The sequence below is a fragment of the Hippopotamus amphibius genome, chromosome 9, assembly GCF_030028045.1.
Source record: "Hippopotamus amphibius kiboko isolate mHipAmp2 chromosome 9, mHipAmp2.hap2, whole genome shotgun sequence".
Taxonomy (NCBI): Eukaryota; Metazoa; Chordata; class Mammalia; order Artiodactyla; family Hippopotamidae; genus Hippopotamus; species Hippopotamus amphibius.
The window spans coordinates 98,353,458-98,375,205 of NC_080194.1; the positions used below are offsets into that span (position 1 = coordinate 98,353,458).

At 39.3% G+C, this 21,748-nt stretch overlaps 1 protein-coding gene across 1 annotated transcript in view; it reads right to left on the reverse strand.

Annotated features, from left to right (window-relative positions):
* Positions 1–3,433, reverse strand: part of POU2AF2 (POU class 2 homeobox associating factor 2) — a 34,309-nt gene extending 30,876 nt beyond the window's left edge. Inside the window, exon 1 of the mRNA XM_057748077.1 lies at positions 3,424–3,433. Coding sequence (XP_057604060.1) covers positions 3,424–3,433 — 10 coding nt within the window. The remainder of the gene's footprint in view (positions 1–3,423) is intronic.
* Between the last annotated feature and the right edge of the window lie 18,315 nt (positions 3,434–21,748).

The following is a 21,748-nucleotide window of genomic DNA, read 5'->3' on the forward strand; positions in this document are numbered from 1 at the left end:
CACCTGGTAATTAGTAGGCCTTCAGTAAATATTTGTTGCAAGTATCATTTTTTTTTTTTTTGGTTGAGAATGATGGAAATGTTAATGTCTTGAAAACCAGGCTGTAAAATTTTATATTTTATGTTGTAGGTGGTAGAATCCACTAATCTTTTTAAACAGGGGAGCATTATGACTTTATCATGTTTAGGAAGATTTGGAATTTCTTTTTTGGAAGATTAATTGAGGGCACATCTTAGGGTGGATTGAGGATGAGGAAGCAGAGAGATGGAAAATGGTAAAGCAGTGGGAGGCTAACGAGACACACTGGAAATGACAAGGAAAGAGCAGAATTAAGGAATCTTAAAGATCTCTTTTAAAAGATCACAAGCACATACACACAATAAAAAAAACTACTGTGATTAAGAAGAGAAATCAAGAAGGCAGGGAAGGGGGCTGGTTTTATGTGGAAAGAAGAATTCAGTTTTGAATATGCTGACTTTGAGGTTATGGTGGCTTAATCAAGTGAAATTATCCTGTAGATAGACGAGAATTTTGACCAGGGTTAGAACTGTATGTCTGAGAAACATCTCTAAAACTGTGATAACTAGAGCTATGGAAATAAATTTCTCCAAGGAAGACTTTGTAGCAAAATGGAGTAGAAACCCAAGCACTGAGCCCTGGGAAAAGGCTATATAGTTCTGATACCCAGGGAAAGTTAGGGTCAGGGAAGGTTGGGGCAGAAGTGGGGAGGAGAGGCAGAGATGTAGGTATGTGATGCAGCAGAGTGGTAGCAACAGGGAAATGAAGGAAAGAGGGAGTGTGGAGAAAGAGGAATAATGGGTGGTGTCAAGTATCTGGCAGCTAGTAAGTGCTCAGTAAATACCTATGGGGTAAATAAAATGCTTAGAGAATTTGAGGAAAATGAAGGCACAGAAAGATCATAGGGTTTGGGAAGCTGGTGATCTTTAAAATGTGGGAGAGAGCAGTTTCATAAGAGGTGGGGATAAAACCCTTTCTCTGGGGCTTCACACGAGCATGGGTGGTTGGAAAATAGGGACAATGGGATAAACCAGGCTCTGAAGCAAATACAAAAAAGCAAATGCATTTTACACAGCACATAAGGCAGATTAAAATACACTTTAAGAGACGGAACCTAGTAAAAATTCTTTAAACTATACCTGGATTATGTTTCCTCTTTCAGGGAATTCTGAAAGTTCTTTAACCTACCCTATCCTCCTTTTTTAAAGAGGAGTGATATTTAGAGTTTAAAAATTTTGCCAGTATTCCTACTTCCAAATGTTTTTCCCTTTGTGCACTGTGTCTATTTAAGGAATCCACACCTGCATAAACCAGGAGATGCTTAAGAGTTTTTATTCAAATACTCCAGATACAAACTTGCATTCAGATCAGGTGTTGAGAAAACAAGCACATGTGTTTCCGGGGAGAAAACACAAGCAAATTTATTAATAAGAATCCACTTATCCTTTGAATTTGGGGAAAAAAAATTGTGCCATAGTATTGTGACTATGTACACATGGCAAATTGTCTCAGTCACGTCCTCTCCTCATTCCTATTCACTTTGAAGAAGAATTTGGCCCATAGTAGATTTAATGATGCTTTAATATTATTTTTGAAAATTAAGCATTTTCTCCATCAAAGCAAACTCATATATTCTGAAATTGGCTATTTAAAATGTAGGAGATTCCTCAACTGTTTTTAGTTATGAAATATCAAAACTTATGATGACATTTGAAGCACCTTACTTTACTACTTTTGATGTCAGTCTCTGGAATACATTTTCTTGCTTTTAAATTCTTTAGAGTCTCTCAGCAGTTGCTTGTTACATAACTTAAGGGAATAAAGAGACCATTCGAAACAAAAAAAGAATAAAACAAAATAATCCCATAACTTTAGAAAACAATTCGTATTTTGAGTTACGTCCTTAGACGGTGGTACAATTAAGATAATGGATGACGTCTCTCTGAATTGTAGCCCCTCATGGTATGAAATGCAGGCACACTCTCACTTAAGATAGAGCAGAATAAACACCCTCAATGATGGATTATTGGTGAACAGCATGCATGTTTGTGCCACTTCTCCACCTGTCGGGGAAGTGCCGAGAATGAGGTCCTGGACAGGCCTGTGGCACACTTGAGGCAGACAGTGTGTTGGCCCACTGTCTGCCTCAAGTGCCAGCCTTGGGGCTGTGGGTACCCCCTCCTTAGCCCCGCTCACCCTGTCTTGCTGAGGACCAGAGCGCTCTCCCCAAGAGGAGGCAGATCCCCACATAGGAATATAGTGCTGGATCTATGCCCACTAGATGCTCAGCATTTGTGGTTCCACTTCTGAATGGGGGAGATGATATCATGCTAGTTTTTTTATGGGACGTCTCTAGGAGAATACAAGGAAGGACAAGCTCAGCAATTAATCTTGAAATGTTCAACATATTAATTACTGCACACTACTTAGGAAATTTTACACTGGAAATAAAGACTGAAACTTTTAAAGAAGTGGGGCTGAATTAGTTACAACGTTAGGATTTTGTAGAAGTTTGGTTTGTTCATACCATAGGCATCCACAAGCCCCTCCCAATAACCATGCCCCTCCCATTTCTTAAGCCTCAGAGCTGGATCCAAAAACTTAGCACTTCTGTCAATAATCAATTCCATACTCAGAAGACAGATGCTCTTATAGCTCTTTCTATCTTTTGAGATCAGACTTTGTGGAGCTGTGGTGCTTTAAAAAATATTAATTTTTCTTTTAAGCTACTTTACAAACTGTTTGAAGAATATTTCTTCTACCATCACTTATTAACATTTAAAATGCTAACTTTTTAATCTCAGATTTGTTCCTGAAAGCATTTACTCTATGTTGATACTAACGTTTGTATCCTCAGAGTGAACAAACTAGGAAAGATCTACATGTAGTTTGAATTCACAAAATAACAGTTCTTCCTTACCATGTGTATGTGGAAAGTCCTTCATCTTTAATCTTAAAAGCAAGATGCATGAATAGAAGATATTTCAAGTTCTATATAAATGCAGATTATTCTCCTGTACTTTCCTCATAATTGAGGGCTTACAGGAACTTGCTACATTTAACATAAGTTTTGGCTACGCTAGAAAAGAATGCTTTAATATCCAAGTTCTCATTTTATAAAAATAATGTTCAATAGAACTCATCTTTCAGAAAACATACCCCCATGAACTCGATACACCAAAATGAATCTAACAATTAGTAATTAAATGTGACAGGATTATGAAAATATTACCAGGCATTCTAAGTTGGTCTCTGGTCTGTGTTTTTATACTTTTATATGTTCTAGCTAGAGTTAGGGATATTTCTTCTTGTTCTTTGCTTTATGTTATGAATTTGTGGTGTCAAAAATAAACATTAGGATTATTAAAGCTTTAAAAAAGTTTTAAATAATTGATATTAACTCACCACTTTCCATTCTGGTTGGTTCTGGTAAATTTCCTTCTTAACGACAGCGTAGGATTTCTGGTGAATGGCGTATTTTCCTTGATAAGGGAGGCTGGTCTCCTGGAAGGGTCAGCCTGATTCTGATGGGAAAGCCTTCTGTACACGGTAATGATGCTTCTGAAATGACTTGCTTTAGATTTGATTAAATGCAAATCCTTTGGTGTCTGTTTCTCTGCAATTTGCATTGCCAGTGTAGATTATATACGTAGGTACTTTTTTCCTCCCTAAGAGGATTTTTATTCAGTAACAACGAGTTTCCATTAGGAACAAACTCTCCTAAATGTTTATTATGGAAACAAGGAATCCATTATTTGTTTTGTGAATAACTGGCATTTTCTATCCTTTTGATATAGAGTTGGGTTTTAAAAAATAGTATGCATGAAAAAGCCATATTTCCCAGTAGGAAATATTGGTACTATGCTGTTAATACTGTAATTATGAGTACACGATTTTTAAAAGCTAGACATCTTTCAGATATAGATAGAATTCAGAAAGGTATTTTTATTTAGGAATAAAAATAAAAATGAATGCCACTTTAATACAATAGGATATCCTTCTTATTATATATAAAACATAAATATATGATCTATAGCAGAGGCTCCTAAACCTGTCAGTACATCAGAATCACCAGTGAAGCTTGTTAAAATAACTTTGCCCAGCCCCCACCCAATTCTAATTCAGAATCTTTTGAAGTAGGGGCCCGGATAGTTATAATTTAAAACAAACTTTCTGATTTTTTTAAAAAACGGCTCTTTTTTGATGCACAGTCAGCATGAATTCCTTTAGATCATGATTTAAAGAAACCAAATTTGAGGTACTTTCTGACATTTCCATCATTTATCTTAACCCACTATTGCTGCTTAACCTAATTTTTGTTTTGTCTCCCAGTCCTGCACAAAGATAGCTCCTGGACACCTTCCTGGTTGTTCTGGATTTGTATAACACTTGGTATTTCAGATCTTGAAATGAGTAACATCTAGTGGTCCTCCAGCCTGGCTCTGCATCACGCGCCCGGTTCAGACAAATGGAATCTAGATGACAGTGGTTGTGTTCTGTTCAAAGTGTGTTCTGGAGAGCCTCAGCGGTCCAGAAACTGGTTCAGGAGGTCTGCGTAGTTCAAACTGATTTCATAATATCATGAATAAGTTATTTGCTTTTTACTCTTTCATTCTTTCATGAATGTCCAGAGGAGTTTTCTAGAGACTACAAGACCTGTGATATCGCAGCAGACTGAATGCAGAAGTAGATATGAGAGTACAGCTGTTTTTTTTGAATCTAGACCTTCAGGCGATTTCTAATATTGTAAAACGCTGCCATCATTTTCAATAAATCTGTTTGGGGTTTGTAAAACAAAGCTATTTTTTATTAAAAAGTTATTTATATTGACATGTTATAGTTTATTACTGCTATTTTAAATGACTAATAAATATTTTAAATACTGTTAATTTTAATTTACAATGCAATAAACACATGCGGATATAAATCCTATAAAAGCATTTGGTATCCTCAATAATGTATAAGAGAATAAAGGGTTCTGAGACCAAACAGTGTGAGACCTGTCCTCTGGAAGAACATCTGTACTTTAAATGTGTTTCTAGAATGTCCTAATACACAGTACATTTGAGAACTTTGTGTCTGTATTTCTCTTACTGATAAATGTGGTCTCCACATTTCTAAAATAAAACCAAAATGACAAAGTTTGTCTCAATGTCAAGTTTCCTGCACCTGTTTTATTTACTCCTTTAAGCAAAAGAGAAGAAAGAGAAAGAGCATGCCCACCACACTGGTCCTAGAGCCCGTGATCTGCATCCTTTTTCAAGCAGGAATGCCCTGGTGGACATACCAATTCAATTTTGCTTACTCTTTGAGCCAACAGCTCTATATTAAAATAAAATATAAGAATTTTAAGTAACAGTAAATTCTCCAAGCATGTAGATCCTTCTCAACATTGAAGTTTTAAAAGAGCTGGAACATAATAAAGCTTTCAGGCAGAATGGAACCATTTGCAAACACAGATGCAGCACCAATTGCTGATAGAATGAACCTTAGCACGGCACTCGACGTCCTCTGTGACCTGGGCCCATCCTTCCTTTCCTCTTGTCTGCCATTGCTTCCCTCCACATTGTCTCTATCCCAGTGCACAGTGTGGTCCTTGACTACCTGCCTCAGAATTACCTGCAATGCTTAATAAATGCAGTTTATCCTAGATTTAATGAATCAGAATATCTGGCTAGCATGCCAAATAATCTGCATTATACACAAGACCCCCCCCCCACCCCTTGTCACACACACACACACTGTGACTCTTAATAAATACTGAGGATTGAAGGCCCTGCTCTCACTATAACTGGTAACTCAGTGGTTTTCAAAGTTCAGCATAAATGCTGCTTTCTCCAGGCAGTTTGCCTGTATATTCACCAAGATGCATTCAATGGCTCATTTCATGGTGCTTCTTGCTTGAGTCTCTGTCATGGCACTGATTTCATGCTGCTTTCCATTCTGGTCAGTGGTTTGCATAGCCTTCCCCCATTCCCAACCAGACTGCCTCTCTCTTCTGCTCTGTATTCCCAAGGCTCTCTCAACTGTTGATGGTGCTGTGCACCTAGAAGGTCCCCAGTGAGTGCCTGCCATGCTGAAGCCTGCTACAGAATCCATCAGAGATGACAGTTTTGGGGTTCAAGCAGTAATAAAAAATAAAGCATAGCAGATGGTAGAGAAATGTTATTACAAGTATAACCTTTCTCTTTCCATAAACTGAACACAACACCGAAGAAGCGTTTATAACCATCTCCCTGTAGGCTGGTCCTGTACCCAAAACTCAAAGACATGATGATTTTCTAGAAGAAGTTTAATGTAGAAATGTCTAGTACCCTGCAAAAGCACTTCAGAGATTAGACGTCATTGGAAGAGCTGAAATGCATTGAAGCTGAGAAATTGATTTGCAATAGACATGGGCTTGGGCTTTAAAAATACCCTCTGGAACACTTGCCGCATTTGCATAGAACTTCAGAATTGTTTACAAAGAATTAAATACATTGAAAAAGAAATCTCAGAGAGGTTGTTTTCTTATCCCAAGGAAACAAGTCTTCTGCAGATGTGAGTGGATGGCTGTTGCTGGAAGGGCGTGGGTTGATGACGGGTTTTGCGTGTGTTTGCTTCAGCTGCTGATGGGGTCAGAAACATGGCACGTGCGCTGTCAGACCGGTTGCTGGGGCAAAGTCAAGTCTGATGATGGTCTGGAGCAGCCTGTTAGGAAGGAGGGGAAAATAAGGGTAAGTTTAGGTAGAATAAACACAAACCCACACAACGCAGGCACCATTAGTATTTGTCTCCTTTATCTCATATGGGGAACACCCATCAGATACTCCCAACCACAGCATTTCTGTATCAGCTTCCCTATTCTTTCCAGGGCCAGGCACCTGCTGCGTGGGCTGGGTAGCTCCTGACAGCTTGGCAGTGGCTTCACTGACAAACTTGCTGCAAAGCAGTCATGGTGGAGGTGAGGATGTGGAGGGCTGGGGGGAGGGACCCCAGAGCAGACCTGCCAAGGTGGGAAGTACGGCACCCTCTGTTTCTTCCACCCTGCCTTTGTTCCAAGCCTTTCCTATTTCCGAGGCCTATTTATGAGGGAGGGTTGAAGGGACCAGTTCATGTCACCTGGTGGTTTGGGCTCCACCGCACAGTGCACAGGGGCCCAGTGACACCCTTAGTATGGGGGCAGGAGCAGAGGTGAAGGGAGAAGAGGTGAACTGTACTAATAACATGTGAGCTGCCTCTTAAATGGAGAAAAGAATAGGCATTTTGACATAATAAATATATGTTCAGCCTCTGCTCTTGATTCTGGACACAAAGCTTCTAAAACCCTTGTAATTTAGTGTTGGGGTGCTAGGAGCATCTTTTTTTTCTAATATTTGGTCTTTGACCTTGGTTCCTGACACACAGTTCATAAATCCCTTAGAATTTCCTGGTTGTTAGGAATGTCGTTTGTTCTAAGGAGGCGACACTTGATGGGCTCTTGCATCACTCCAGAATGGGTGCTGGTCTCCAGAAAGACCAAGCCATGACCAAAAGCTTGGAACTTTCAGCCCTATTCCTCCTCCTCCACAGGAGCTGAGGATTCATCATGCCTACGTGATAAAGCCCCCATAAACACCCCTAAACTCCAGGGTCCAGAGAGCCTAAGGGTTGGTGAACACATTGAGGTGCTGAGACGGTGGTACCCCAGAGAAGGTGTGGACGCTTCCCAGCCCTTGCCCTGTGCATCTCTTCCATTTGACTGTTCCTGAGTTCACCCTTTATAATAAATGGGTGATAGTAGGTAAACTGTTTCCTTAGGTTCTATGAGCCATTCGAGTAAATTGTTGAACCTGAGGAAGGGTCATGGGAACTCCTGATTTATTGCCTGTTGGTCAGAAGCACAGGTGACAACCTGGGACTTCCAACTGAAGTGGGGGCAGTCTTATGGGACTGAGCCCTTAACCTGTGTGGGCTTTTGCTAACTCCAGACAGTTAGTGTCAAAACTGAGTGGAATTCTAGGACACCTGGTCAGCATGTGCCGAAAATTGGAGAATTGCTTGGTGTGTGAAAACCCACACATTTGGTGTCAGAATTGTTGGGAGTAGAGAAAGGAGAAACTTTTTTTTTTTTCCTTTTGGGCTTGAACAAGCCTGTGCCCAGTGGGTCTGATGGGATTGTCACATGCAGACCGAAGTTTCTTTCCTCTCTGTGCTTGGACAGGTGTGACGATTAGCATGCCTCAGGCACATTTGAGGGGTGTCTGTGTCTGCTCTGGGGCACAAACTGATTTCCGGGTCTGCCCCGGCAGCTTCACGCTTCTTTGTGGGGGTGGAGGCACAGTGGTCCTGATGAGGACTGAGCAGAGGAGGGGCTTGGCCACCAGGGTTTGCCATGTGAGGGTGAGGATGGCTTGAGAAAAGATCTGCGGCACAGAGAGAGCAGGGAAGGTGCTGGCATGGCCGCTCTAAGCCAGCTAAATTGTCATTTGGGACCTGCCTAGGGTTTGCAGTTGTGACCTGGCAGCGACTAATCATCCAGTCCTTCTACATGTGGCCAGTTTCTGGCCACAAGCTTTCCTTCAAATCTGAAAACGACTATTTTGCAAATACTCTGGCATTGGGCATAAGGAAGGTCAGTTGGGAAATAAAATGTGGATGATAGGCTGCTTGTGTTGGAAGGGACATTGGAGACCAGTGGCCTATAGTCCTCAGTTTGGGAGGAAATGCAGTCCTAGACCTGCCAGGTCAGAGTAAATCACCACCCCCGAAAATGATTAAATTGACCCTGGTGGTTTGTGTGGTAGAGCAGGCACATCGGAGACACAGACATGAGGTCCTTTTGGCGGCAGGACATGCTCTAGGGGAGGTTGACTGTAGCCATGGGAGAGGAGGAATGAGACGGCCTAAGGAAGCCTTTGGGGATGCAGTTAATTATTTCTCAGGTGACACCATTTGCAACACCACTGGATCCTCCAGGAAGCAGTGAGAGTGCTTGAAAGGTTCTCCTTAGCAGGGAGGTGGATGGGTTTATTTGCTGAGCAGTGCATAGGGGCCCAAGAGGGTCTTGGACCCTGAGACGTACATTTACAGAAATTGGTCAGTTCCCCGAGCCTGTTCCCAGAATCTGTTAGCGAGGGGAGTTTAGGGATTGGGGGAAATGCTGAGCGAGCTGGTCTGCTGGAGCTGAAGGTGTGCACCTACCCCTTCCACCTCTGACTCGCAAACCTTTTTCTTTGGTGACAGAGGCCACCACTGAGTCCCTCAACTATGGCATCCGAGGGGGAAGAAGCAGTAATGGAAGGACGGAAATAAGCCCTCTCCCCAACCATGATCCTGATTAGCAAAAAGGCCAGGATTTTACAACCATAAGGTTTCTATACACCGAGGTTCCTGAACGTGACAATCGAAGTGGAGACCTTGATTATACAAGTCAAGGGGGAGACAGCAGATTTTATTTAAGCAGCGATTTTATTTCACAATTATTAGGTGCAAGAGCATGTAAGCCCAAGCGGGGATTCTTGCTTTCTGGCCAAAGCTGTGCCTGAAGCTTGGCCTGAGCACAGCTCTGGGAGGAGTTGAGGGAACTTGTGAAACCACCCAACAAACAGCTTTGAGTCAGATACTTTTGCATATTTTCTACCCCCCAAAAGTAACACACCTGTATGGACTTTAAGTATCTACTTTACACTGGGTTTTTGCTTTGTAAGAAAAACCTGGAATTGTGGCCATTTCTCCAAAAATGAATATTTGTTTTACTAATATCCAATTTACATTCCACTGCTGTTTCTGTGCTTTTTGTGGACATGACATTGTGAACTTCAGTACTTATCACAGTGCAGGCTATTTGAAGACTTCCTGAATGACACTTATACCCGACATACCTGATACTGACCAGGTACATCACTAGGGTGACCCCCGTCCACGTTCGCCTGGGACAGGCCCCGTTTACTCTTGTGATAGCATCCCGTGTGGTTAGCGTCCCCTGTCACTCTCAAAAGAGTCTCAGTTTGGAGGATCAAATTCTGTACATATATCTCAATTGGGGTGGCAGCCTGAACAGGCCTGCCAAGTAACCAAGCTGCAGTGAGCCAGGCAGGGACGACTAGTCGTAACTGCTGCTCAGACGTCAGGGATTGAGAGGTGCCGCTCAGTTTCAGAGCTGATGAAACCTGAAAACGTAAGTGTTTAGAATCCATAAAATAAAGAAGAACTCTTATTATAAGATTTGCATGTCTGAGTGTTCATTTTCCCAAGCAGCTAACTTTTTCCACTAGTGAGGGGTACAAATCCATCCTCTTTGGTCCTTCAAATGATTGCCCTCTGTGTTCGAGGAAACCATAAAAAACCATTCATTGCCTTAAGGGGCCCGTAATTTGGTGGGAAAGCCAGAAAGAAGCGAATGATTAGCATGCAGTGTGATGAGAGCTCTTTGGAAACTATTATCCCTGCCCTCAGTGTGTTTACAGTGCGGTGCAGTGTTTCTCAACCACTTTAAAATTCATGTTTCTTTGTGTTAAACATTAAAAATCTCCTCCTCCTGAAGGTTCAGAAAGTTCCTCCTTATTTTCTCCCCTCACTTCCTCTCTTCTTCCTCTACTTTTCTCCTCCTCCTCCTCTTTTTTCTTAGTAGAAAAAATAATTCTATTCAAATTAAGATAGTTCAAAGGAGAGAGTAGTGCTCTAATGATGACACAAAATGTCTATGAGTGGCCCAGAGAAGATGTTCAGGAGGGAAGAAGGTGTCTGAGAGAAGGAAGCATTTGAGCTGAGGCTTGAAAATGTATGTGTGTATGTGTGTGTGTGTGTATGTGTGTGTGTTGGCATAGAATGAAAAATTTCCTATTTACCCATCCCTTCTATCCTGGAGAAAATCATCATTGTTAGTTTCTTGTGTATATTTTTTTCAACTGTTCTTTATGCATTTACTAGCAAATACAAAATTTTGCTTCTTAATTGTCTTGGAGATTATTCTTTTAAATTTCTACATAGTATTCTTTTGTATGAGTGTACCACCATTCATTCAATCAGTTTCCTATTAATAAACATTTGAGTTGTTTCCTATCTTCTATTACAAACATTGCTGCAATAGATAATCTTGGACATCCATAATTTCATTTATATGCAAGTATATCTATAGAATAGATTCTCAAAGTCAGATTGCTGGATCAAAGGTAATGCATATTTATTTATGTATTTAAATTTAAATTTTTATTAATTTTTTCTGGTTTTATTGAAATCGAATTGACATATTACATTGTATAACTTTAAGGTGTACAATACAATGATTTGATATATGTATGTATTGGAAGGTTATGTGCATTTTAAATCTTGAGACACATTGTCAAATTACATAGTCCTTGTACCAATCTCCCTCCCACCAGTGATTGTGGGAGTGACTGTTTCCTACATCCCATTGGTAGTGTGTCTAGTAGGTAGGAAGAATAATCCCCCCCACCCCACGATGTCCAAATCGTAATCCCTGGAACCTGTAACTATGCTAAGTAACATGGCAAAGAGGAATTAAGGTTTTTGATTAGCAGACCTCAAGGTAGGGAGATTTTTTCCTGGATTATCTAGGTGGGTCTAATGTAATCACAGAGGTCCTTAAAGGTAGAAGAGCGAGGCAGAGGAAGATTTCCCGAGGAAGATATGGCTGTGGAAGAAAGACACAAAGAAATGCCGTGTTGCTGGCTTTGCAGATGCCTGTCTAAGACCACCAGCCAAGGAATGCCAGCAGCTCTGGAAGCTGGAAAGACCAAGGACACAAATTCTCTCCTAGAGCCTCCAGAAAGGAATGCAGCCCCGCTGACATTTGATTTTAGCCCAATGAGACCCGCGTTGGACTCTAACCTATAGAACTATAAAAGAATTAGTGTTGCTTCAGGCTTTAAGTTTGTACAATTTGGTACAGCAGCAATAGAAAGCTAATACACTGAGCTATCAAATTTATAGATCTTTGCGAATCTAAGGTGATAAATGTTATCTCAGCATAGTTTTCATGTATATTTCCCTTATTATGAGTGAAATTGAGCATCTTCTTACACGTTTACTTCCATTTCTGTGACCTGTATATTTTTATATTGGGTTGATTTTCATTTGATTGAAATCTAGTATTTTATAAACTGAGATCAGCTCTTTCTGTGATATGAATTGCAAATAATTTGCACCAGGTTGTCATTGTCTTTTGACTTTGTTATGGTTTTAATTTTTGTAGGTTTTTTTTTTCCACAGGATTTAAATTTTTATTTAGCAGGATGTATCAATCTTTTCTTTGTCTTCTAGAGACCTAGTCTTCTAGGCCTTCTTAAAATACAGCTTTATAAAAGAATTCTTCCATATTTTTCTTTATTATTTTAGTTAATTATCTTATTTATTTTTAATATTTTATTTTTTACAATAACTGGCATATATTTAGAGTGTACAATTTGGTACCCCAATCTCCCAATTCATTCCCCCCCCCCAACCCTCCCTGCTTTCCCCACTTGGTATCCATATGTTTGTTCTCTACATCTGTGTCTCTATTTCTGCCTTGCAAACCAGTTGATTTGTACCATTTTTCTATAGTCCACATATATGTGTTAATATACAATATTTGTTTTTCTCCTTCTGACTCACTTCACTCTGTATGACAGTCTCTAGGTCCATCCATGTCTCTACAAATGTCCCAGCCGTTTCATTGCTTTTCAGAGCTGAGTAATATTCCATTGTATATATGTACCACATCTTCTTTATCCGTTCATCTGTTGATGGACATTTAGGTTGCTTCCATGTCCTGGCTATTGTAAATAGTGCTGCAATGAACATTGGAGTGCATGTGTCTTTTTGAATTATAGTGTTCTCTGGGTATATGCCCAGCAGTGGGATTGCTGGGTCATATGGTAATTCTATTTTTAGTTTTTCAAGGAACCTCCATACTGTTCTCCATAGTATCAATTTACATTCCCACCAGCAATGCAAGAGCGTTCCCTTTTCTCCACACCCTCTCCAGCATTTACTGTTTGTTGATTTTCTGATGATGCCCATTCTAACTGGTGTGAGGTGATACCTCATTGCAGTTTTGATTTGCATTTCTCTAACAATTAGTGATGTTGAGCAGATTTTCACGTGCCTCTTGGCCATCTGTATGTCTTCTTTGGAGAAATGCCTATTTAGGTCTTCTGCCCATTTTTGGATTGGGTTGTTTGTTTTTTTTAATATTGAGCTGGATGAACTGTTTATATATTTTGGAGATTAATCCTCTGTCTGTTGGTTCTTTTACAAATATTTTCTCCCATTCTGAGGGTTGTCTTTTTGTCTTGCTTATAGTTTCCTTTGCTGTGCAGAGCAAAGGAGTTGAAGTTTCATTAGGTCCCACTTATTTTTGTTTTTATTTCCATTATTCTAGGGGGTGGATCAAAAAAGATCTTGCTGTGGTTTATGTCGAAGAGTGTTCTTCCTATGTTTTCCTCTAGGAGTTTTATAGTGTCTGGCCTTACATTAGGTCTTTAATCCATTTTGAGTTTATTTTTGTGTATGGTGTTAGGAAGTGTTCTAATTTAATTCTTTTACATGTAGCTATCCAGTTTTCCCAGCACCATGTATTGAAGAGGCTGCCTTTTCTCCATTGTATATCCTTGCCTCCTTTGTCATAGATTAGTTGACCATAGTTTATCTCTGGAATTTCTATCCTGTTCCATTGATCTATATTTCTGTTTTTGTGCTGGTACCATACCGTCTTGATCACTGTGGCCTTGTAGTATAGCCTGAAGTTAGGAAGCCTGATTCCACCAACTCCGTCTTTCCTTCTCAAGATTGCTTTGGCTATTCGGGGTCTTTTGTGTTTCCATACAAATCGTAAAATTTCTTGTTCTAGTTCTGTGAAAAATGCCATTGGTAATTTGATCGGGATTGCATTGAATCTGTAAATTGCTTTCGGTAATATAGTCATTTTCACCATGTTGATTCTTCCAATCCAAGAACATGGTATGTCCCTCCATCTGTTTATGTCTTCTTTGATTTCTTTCATTAGTGTCCTATAGTTTTCTGAGTACAGGTCTTTTATCTCCTTGGTTAGGTTTATTCCTAGGTATTTTATTCCTTTTGTTGCAATGGTGAATGAGATTGTTTCCTTAATTTCTCTTTCTGATCTTTCATTGTTGGTGTATAGAACTGCAAGAGATTTCTGGGTATTAATTTTGTATCCTGCAAATTTACCAAATTCATTGATTAGCTCAAATAGTTTTCTGGTGGCATCTTTAGGATTTTCTATGTATAGTAGCATGTCATCTGTGAACAGTGACAGTTTTACTTCCTCTTTTCCAATTTGGATTCCTTTTATTTCTTTTTCTTCTCTGATTGCTGTGGCAAGGACTTCCAAAACTATGTTGAATAGTAGTGGTGGGAGTGGACCTCCTTGTCTTCTTCCTGATTTTAGAGGGAATGCTTCCAGTTTTTCACCATTGAGAATGATGTTTGCTGTGGGTTTGTCATATATGGCCTTTATTATGCTGAGGTAGGTTCCCTCCATGCCCACCTTCTGGAGAGTTTTTATCATAAATGGGTGTAGAATTTTGTCAAAAGCTTTTTCTGCATCTATTGAGATGATCATGTAGTTTTTATCCTTCAGTTTGTTAATGTGGTGTATCACATTGATTGATTTGCGTATATTGAAGAATCCTTGCATTCCAGGGATAAACCCCACTTGATCATGGTGTAGGATCTTTTTAATGTGTTGTTGGATTCTGTTGGCTAGTATTTTGTTGAGGATTTTTGCATCTCAATTCATCAGTGATATTGGTCTGTAGTTTTCTTTTTTTGTAGTATCTTTGTCTGGTTTTGGTATCAGGGTGATGGTGGCCTCATAAAATGAGTTTGGGAGTGTTCCTTCCTCTACAGTGTCTTGGAAGAGTTAGAGAAGGATGGGTGTTAGCTCTTCTCTAAATGTTTGATAAAATTCACCTGTGAATCCATCTGGTCCTGGACTTTTGTTTGTTGGGAGATTTTTAATCACAGTTTCAATTTCATTACTGATTTGTCTGTTCATATTTCCTATATCTTCTTGATTCAGTCTTGGAAGTTTATACCTTTCTAAGAATCTGTGCTTTTCATCCAGGTTATCCATTTTATTGGCATATAGTTGCTTGTAGTAATCTCTTATGGTGCTTTTTATTTCTGCAGTGTCCGTTGTAACTTCTCCTGTTTCATTTGTAATTTTTTTGATTTGAGTCCTCTCCCTCTTTTACTTGATGAGTCTTGCTAGAGGTTTATCCATTTTATTTATCTTCTCAAAGAACCAGCATTTATTTTTATTGATTTTTGCTATTGGTTTCTTTGTTTCTATTTTATTTAGTTCTGCTCTGATCTTTATGATTTCTCTTCGTCTACTAACTTTGGGTTTTGTTTACTCTCCTTTCTCTAATTTCTTTAGGTGTAAGGTTAGATTGTTTATTTGGGATGTTTCTTGTTTCTTGAGGTAGGATTGTATCACTATAAACTTCCCTCTTAGAACTGCCTTTGCTGCATCCCATAGGTTTTGGATCGTTGTGTTTTCATTGTCATTTGTCTCTAGGTATTTTTTGATTTCCTCTTTGATTTCTTCAGTTGTCTCTTGGTTATTTAGTAGCGTATTATTTAGCCTCCATGTGTTTGTGTTTTTTGCAGTTTTTTTTCCTGTAATTGATTTCTAATCTCATAGTGTTGTGGTCAGAAAAGATGCTTGATATGATTTCAATTTTCTTGAATTTGCCAAGGCTTGATTTATGACCCAAAATGTGATCTATCCTGGAGAATGTTCCATGTGCACTTGAGAAGAATGTGTAATCTGCTGTTTTTGGATGTAAAGTCCTTTAGATATCTATTAAATCAAGCTGATTTATTGTGTCATTTAAAGCTTGTATTTCCTTATTAATTTTCTGTGTGGATGATCTGTCCATTGCTGTGAGTGGGATGTTAAAGTCCCCCACTATGTTTGTATTGCTGTCGATTTCCTCTTTCATAGTTGTTAGCATTTGCCTTACGTATCGAGGTGCTCCTATATTGAGTGCATATATATATTTATAATTGTTATCTCTTCTTCTTGGATTGATCCCTCGATCTTTATGTAGTACCCTTTCTTGCCTCTTGTAATATTTTTAATTTTAAAGTCTATTTTATCTGATATGAGTATTGCTATTCCAGCTTTCTTTTGATTTCCATTTGCATGGAATCTCTTTTACCATCCCCTCACTTTCAGTCTGTATGTGTCCCTAGGTCTGAAGTGAGTCTCTTGTAGACAGCATATATATATGGGTCTTGTTTTTTATCCATTCAGCCAGTCTGTGTCTTTTGGATGGTGCATTTAGTCCATTTACATTCAGGGTAATTATCGAGATGTATGTTCCTATTACCATTTTCTTAAATGTTTTGTTTTTGTTTCTGTAGGTCCTTTTCTTCTCTTAAGTTTCCCACTCAGAGAAGTTCCTTTAGCATTTGTTGTAGGGCTGGTTTGGTGGTGCTGAATTCTCTTCGCTGTTGCTTGTCTGTAAAGCTTTTGATTTCTCCTTCAAATCTGAATGCGATGCTTGCTGGGTAGAGTATTCTTGGTTGTAGTTTCTTTCCTTTCATCACTTGAAATATATCATGCCACTCCCTTCTGGCTTGCAGAGTTTCTGCTGAGAAATCAGCTATTAACCTGATGGGAGTTCCCTTGTATGTTATTTGTCGTTTTCCCCTTGTTGCTTTTAATAACTTTTCTCTGTCTTTAATTTTTGTCAATTTGACTGCTATATGTCTTGGCATGTTTCTCCTTGGGTTTATCCTGCCTGGGACTCTCTGCACTTCCTGGACTTGGGTAGCTATTTCCTTTCCCATGTTAGGGAAGTTTTCAAATATAATCTCTTCCAGTATTTTCTCGGGTCCTTTCTCTCTCTCTTCTCCTTCTGGGACCCCTATAATGCGAATGTTGGTGTGTTTAATGCTGTCCCAGAGGTCTCTTAGGCTGTCTTCAGTTCTTTTCATTCTTTTTTCTTTATTTTTTTCTGCATCAGTGATTATCACCATTCTGTCTTCCAACTCACTTACTCACCCCTCTGCCTCAGTTAATCTGCTATTGGTTCCTTCTAGTGTATTTTTCATTCCAGTTATTGAGTTGCATATCTCTGTTTGTTTGTTCTTTAATTCTTCTAGGTCTTTGGTAAACTTTTCTTGCAAGTTTTCAATCTTTGCAGCCAACCTTTTTTCAAAGTCCTGGATCATCTTCACTATCATTATTCTGAATTCTTTTTCCAGAAGGGTTCCTATCTCCTCTTCATTTAGTTGTTTTTCTGGTATTTTATCTTGTCCCTTCATCTGGTACAAAGTCTTTTGCCTTTTCGTTTTCTCTGTCTTTCTGTGGCTGTGATTTTCAGTTCCACAAGATGAAATACTGCTGATACTGCTTGATTCTGCTGTCTGCCCTCTTGTGGAGGAGGCTGTCGAGGAGGCTTGTGGGTGCTTCCTGATGGGAGGGACTGATGGTGGGTTGGGCTGGGTGGGCGGAGCTCAGTAAGACTTTAATCTGATTTGGTGGGTGGCGCTCAGTGACACTTTAATCTGCTTGTCTGCCAATGAGTGGGGCTTTGTTCCCACCCTGGTGGTCGTTTGGCCTGAGGCAACCTAGCACTGGAGCTCACAGGCTCTTTGATGGGGCTAATGGTGGACTCTGGGAGGGCTCATGCCAATGAGCACTTCTCAGAACCCCTGCTGCCAGTGCCCCTGTCTCCTCAGTGAGCCATAGCTGCCCCCCACCTCTGCAGGCAACCCTCCAACACCAGCAGGTAGGTCTGGTTCAGTCTCCTATGGGGTCACTGCTCCTTCCCCCAGGTCCTGGTGAGCACACTATTTTGTGTGCCCTCCAAGAGTGGAGTCGCTGTTTCCTCCAGTCCTGTGGAGGTCCTGCAATCAAATCTCGCTGGCTTTCAAAGTCTGATTATCTGGGGATTCCTCCTCCCGTTGCTGGACTGCCAGGCTAGGAAGCCTGATGTGGGGCTCAGACCCCTCAGGACTTCTGCGGTATAACTGTTCTTCAGCTTCTGAGTCACCCACCCAGCATTTATGGGGTTTGATTTTAATGTGATTGCCCCCTGCCTACAATCTCATTGTGGCTTCTCCTTTGTCTCTGGATGTGGGGTGGTTTTTTTTTGGTGAGTTCCAGTCTTTCTGTTGATGGTTGTTCAGCAGTTAGTTGCAATTCTGGTGCTTTTGCAAGAGGGAGTGAGCGCATGTCCTCCTACTCCACCATCTTGATTCTTCCCTCCCTTAGTTAATTATTGTTAAACACTTAAATCTTGGATCCAATTGGAATCCACATGAAAAAACAAATATTTGAAGCTAATCTTTCCTATACTGATTTGAGATGACTCTTTTTATTACAGTTTAAATTCCTGTATGTATTATAGTGTATTTCTTTTTTTTTTTCACTTCTTTTTTCAAGCTCTTTTTTGGAGTATAATTGCTTTACACTGTTGTGCCCGTTTCTGCTGTACAACAAAGTGAATCAGCTGTATTTATATATATATCACCATATCCCCTCCCTCCTGTGATTCCTTTCCACGGTCCCTATCCCACCCCTTTATTTCTTGACTTTCTATTCTGTTCCATTAAGCTACTTACGTACCAAATCAAAAGCATTTGAATTATTGATTGTGTTTTAAGATTTGATAGGCATATTTGCTCCTCTTTTCCCAGAGTTTTCTTAGCTATTCTAATTTGGATTTTCTCCATATGAACTTTATAATTAGCCTGTCTAGTCCAAAAAAAAAAAAAAAAAAAAAAGAGAGAGAGATAGAGAGAGGGAGAGAGAGAGAGAAAGGAGAAAACCCTTCTGGTATATTTATTGATTAGATTCATGTTAGTTACATTTACAAATTAATTTTTTTATTTGTTCAATAAAAAAGTACCTTATTTGGTAACTTTTTGTATCATTTACTTTTTATTTATATTTAACCTATTTCTTATGAAGTTTATTCCAGATACTTTATCTATTTTCTGGATGTTGAAAATGGAGTCTTTTCTTCCATTATACTCTAACTCATTATTGTCTGTATATGTGAAAGCTGTTGATTTCTACATATTAATTCAGCACCTCTCTGTGTTACCAAATTTCTTATTGTTTCTAGTAGTTTTACACTTAGCTGTATTGTGTTTATAAAATATATGATCATATCATCTGGGGATGTTTTAGCTAAATTATATATTCATGAAAAATTATCCTTTTCATCTGGATTTCCAGATTTATTTTTGTAGAGTTGAATGGAGTGAACTATTATGATTCTTTTAGTTTCTTTTTTATGAGTGTTTCTCACTTATTTCTTTTTATGCATATTGGTGCTTTACCTTTTTCTTAACTAAGTTAGCTGGGAGTTTATTCATTTTTTTTTTTTTTATTTTATTTTATTTTTTTTGGGGGTACACCAGGTTCAATCAACTGTTTTTATACACATATCCCCATATTCCCTCCCTTCCTTGACGCCCCCCCCTCAATTCCCCCCCACCCTCCCTGCCCCAGTCCTCTAAGGCATCTTCCATCCTCGAGTTGGACTCCCTTTGTTATACAACAACTTCCCACTGACTATTTTACAGTTGGTAGTATATATATGTCTGTACTACTCTCCCGCTTCTTCTCAGTTTCCCCTTCACCCCCCACCCCCTCCCATACCTCGAGTTCTCCAGTCCATTCTCTGTATCTGCGTCCCTGTTCTTGTCATTGAGTTCATCAGTACCATTTTTAGATTCCGTATATGTGAGTTAGCATACAATATTTGTCTTTCTCTTTCTGACTTACTTCACTCTGTATGACAGATTGTAGTTCTATCCACCTCATTACATATAGCTCCATCTCATCCCTTTTTATAGCTGAGTAATATTCCATTGTATATATATGCCACATCTTCTGTATCCATTCATTTGTTGATGGGCATTTAGGTTGCTTCCATGTCCTGGCTATTGTAAAGAGTGCTGCAATAAACATTATGGTACAAGTTTCTTTTGGGATTATGGTTTTCTTTGGGTATATGCCCAGGAGTGGGATTACTGGATCATATGGTAGTTCTATTTGTAGTTTCTTAAGGAACCTCCAAATTGTTTTCCATAGTGGCTGTACCAACTTACAGTCCCACCAACAGTGCAGAAGAGTTCCCTTTTCTCCACACCCTCTCCAACATTTGTTGTTTCCAGACTTTGTGATGATGGCCATTCTGATTGGTGTGAGGTGATACCTCATTGTGGCTTTGACTTGCATTTCTCTGATGATGAGTGATGTTGAGCATCTTTTCATGTGTTTGTTGGCCATCTGTATGTCTTCTTTGGAGAAATGTCTATTTAGGTCTTCTGCCCATTTGTGGATTGGGTTATTTGCTTTTTTGGTATGAAGCTGCATGAGCTGCTTGTATATTTTGGAGGTTAATCCTTTATCCGTTGTTTCATAGGCAATTATTTTTTCCCATTCTGAGGGTTGCCTTTTAGTCTTGTTTATGGTTTCTTTTGCTGTGCAAAAGCTTTTCAGTTTCATGAGGTCCCATTCGTTTATTCTTGATTTTATTTCCATGATTCTAGGAGGTGGGTCAAAAAGGATGTTGCTTTGATGTATGTCAAAGAGTGTTCTGCCTATGTTTTCCTCTAGGAGTTTGATAGTGTCTGGCCTTACATGTAGGTCTTTAATCCATTTGGAGTTTATTTTTGTGTATGGTGTTAGGAAGTGTTCGAATTTCATTCTTTTACATGTTGCTGTCCAATTTTCCCAGCACCACTTATTGAAGAGGCTGTCTTTTTTCCATTGTATACTCTTGCCTCCTTTGTCAAAGATAAGGTGCCCATATGTGTTTGGGCTTACTTCTGAGTTCTCTATTCTATTCCATTGATCTTCCTTTCTATTTTTGTGCCAGTACCATACTGTCTTGATCACTATGGCCTTGTAGTATAGTTTGAAGTCAGGAAGCCTGATTCCACCCACTCCATTTTTCCTTCTCAAGATTGCTTTGGCTATTCGGGGTCTTTTGCGTTTCCATACAAATCGTAAGATTTCTTGCTCTAGTTCTGTGAAAAATGCCATTGGTAATCTGATCGGGATTGCATTAAATCTGTAAATTGCTTTGGGTAGTACAGTCATTTTCACAATGTTGATTCTTCCAATCCAGGAACATGGTATATCCCTCCATCTGTTTATGTCATCTTTGATTTCTTTCATCAATGTCTTAAAGTTTTCTGCATACAGATCTTTTGCCTCCTTAGGCAGGTTTATTCCTAGGTATTTTATTCTTTTGGCTGCAATGGTGAATGGGAGAGTTTCCTTAATTTCTCTTTCTGCTCTTCCGTTTCTGGTAGAGTCTTTAGGGTTTTCTATATATAGTATCATGTCATCTGCAAAGAGTGATAATTTTACTTCTTCTTTTCCTATTTGGATTCCTTTAATTTCTTTTTCTTCTCTGATTGCTGTGGCTAACACTTCCAAAACTATGTTGAATAACAGTGGTGAGAGTGGACACCCTTGTCTTGTTCCTGTTCTTAGAGGGAATTCTTCCAGTTTTTCTCCATTGAGAACAATGTTGGCTTTTGGTTTGTCATATATGGCTTTTATTATGTTGAGGTAATTTCCTTCTATGCCCATTTTCTGGAGAGCTTTTATCATAAATGGATGTTGAACTTTGTCAAAAGCTTTTTCTGCATCTATTGAAATGATCATATGGTTTTTATCCTTCAATTTGTTGATATGATGTATCACGTTGATTGATTTGCGTATATTGAAGAATCCTTGCATCGCAGGGATAAACCCCACTTG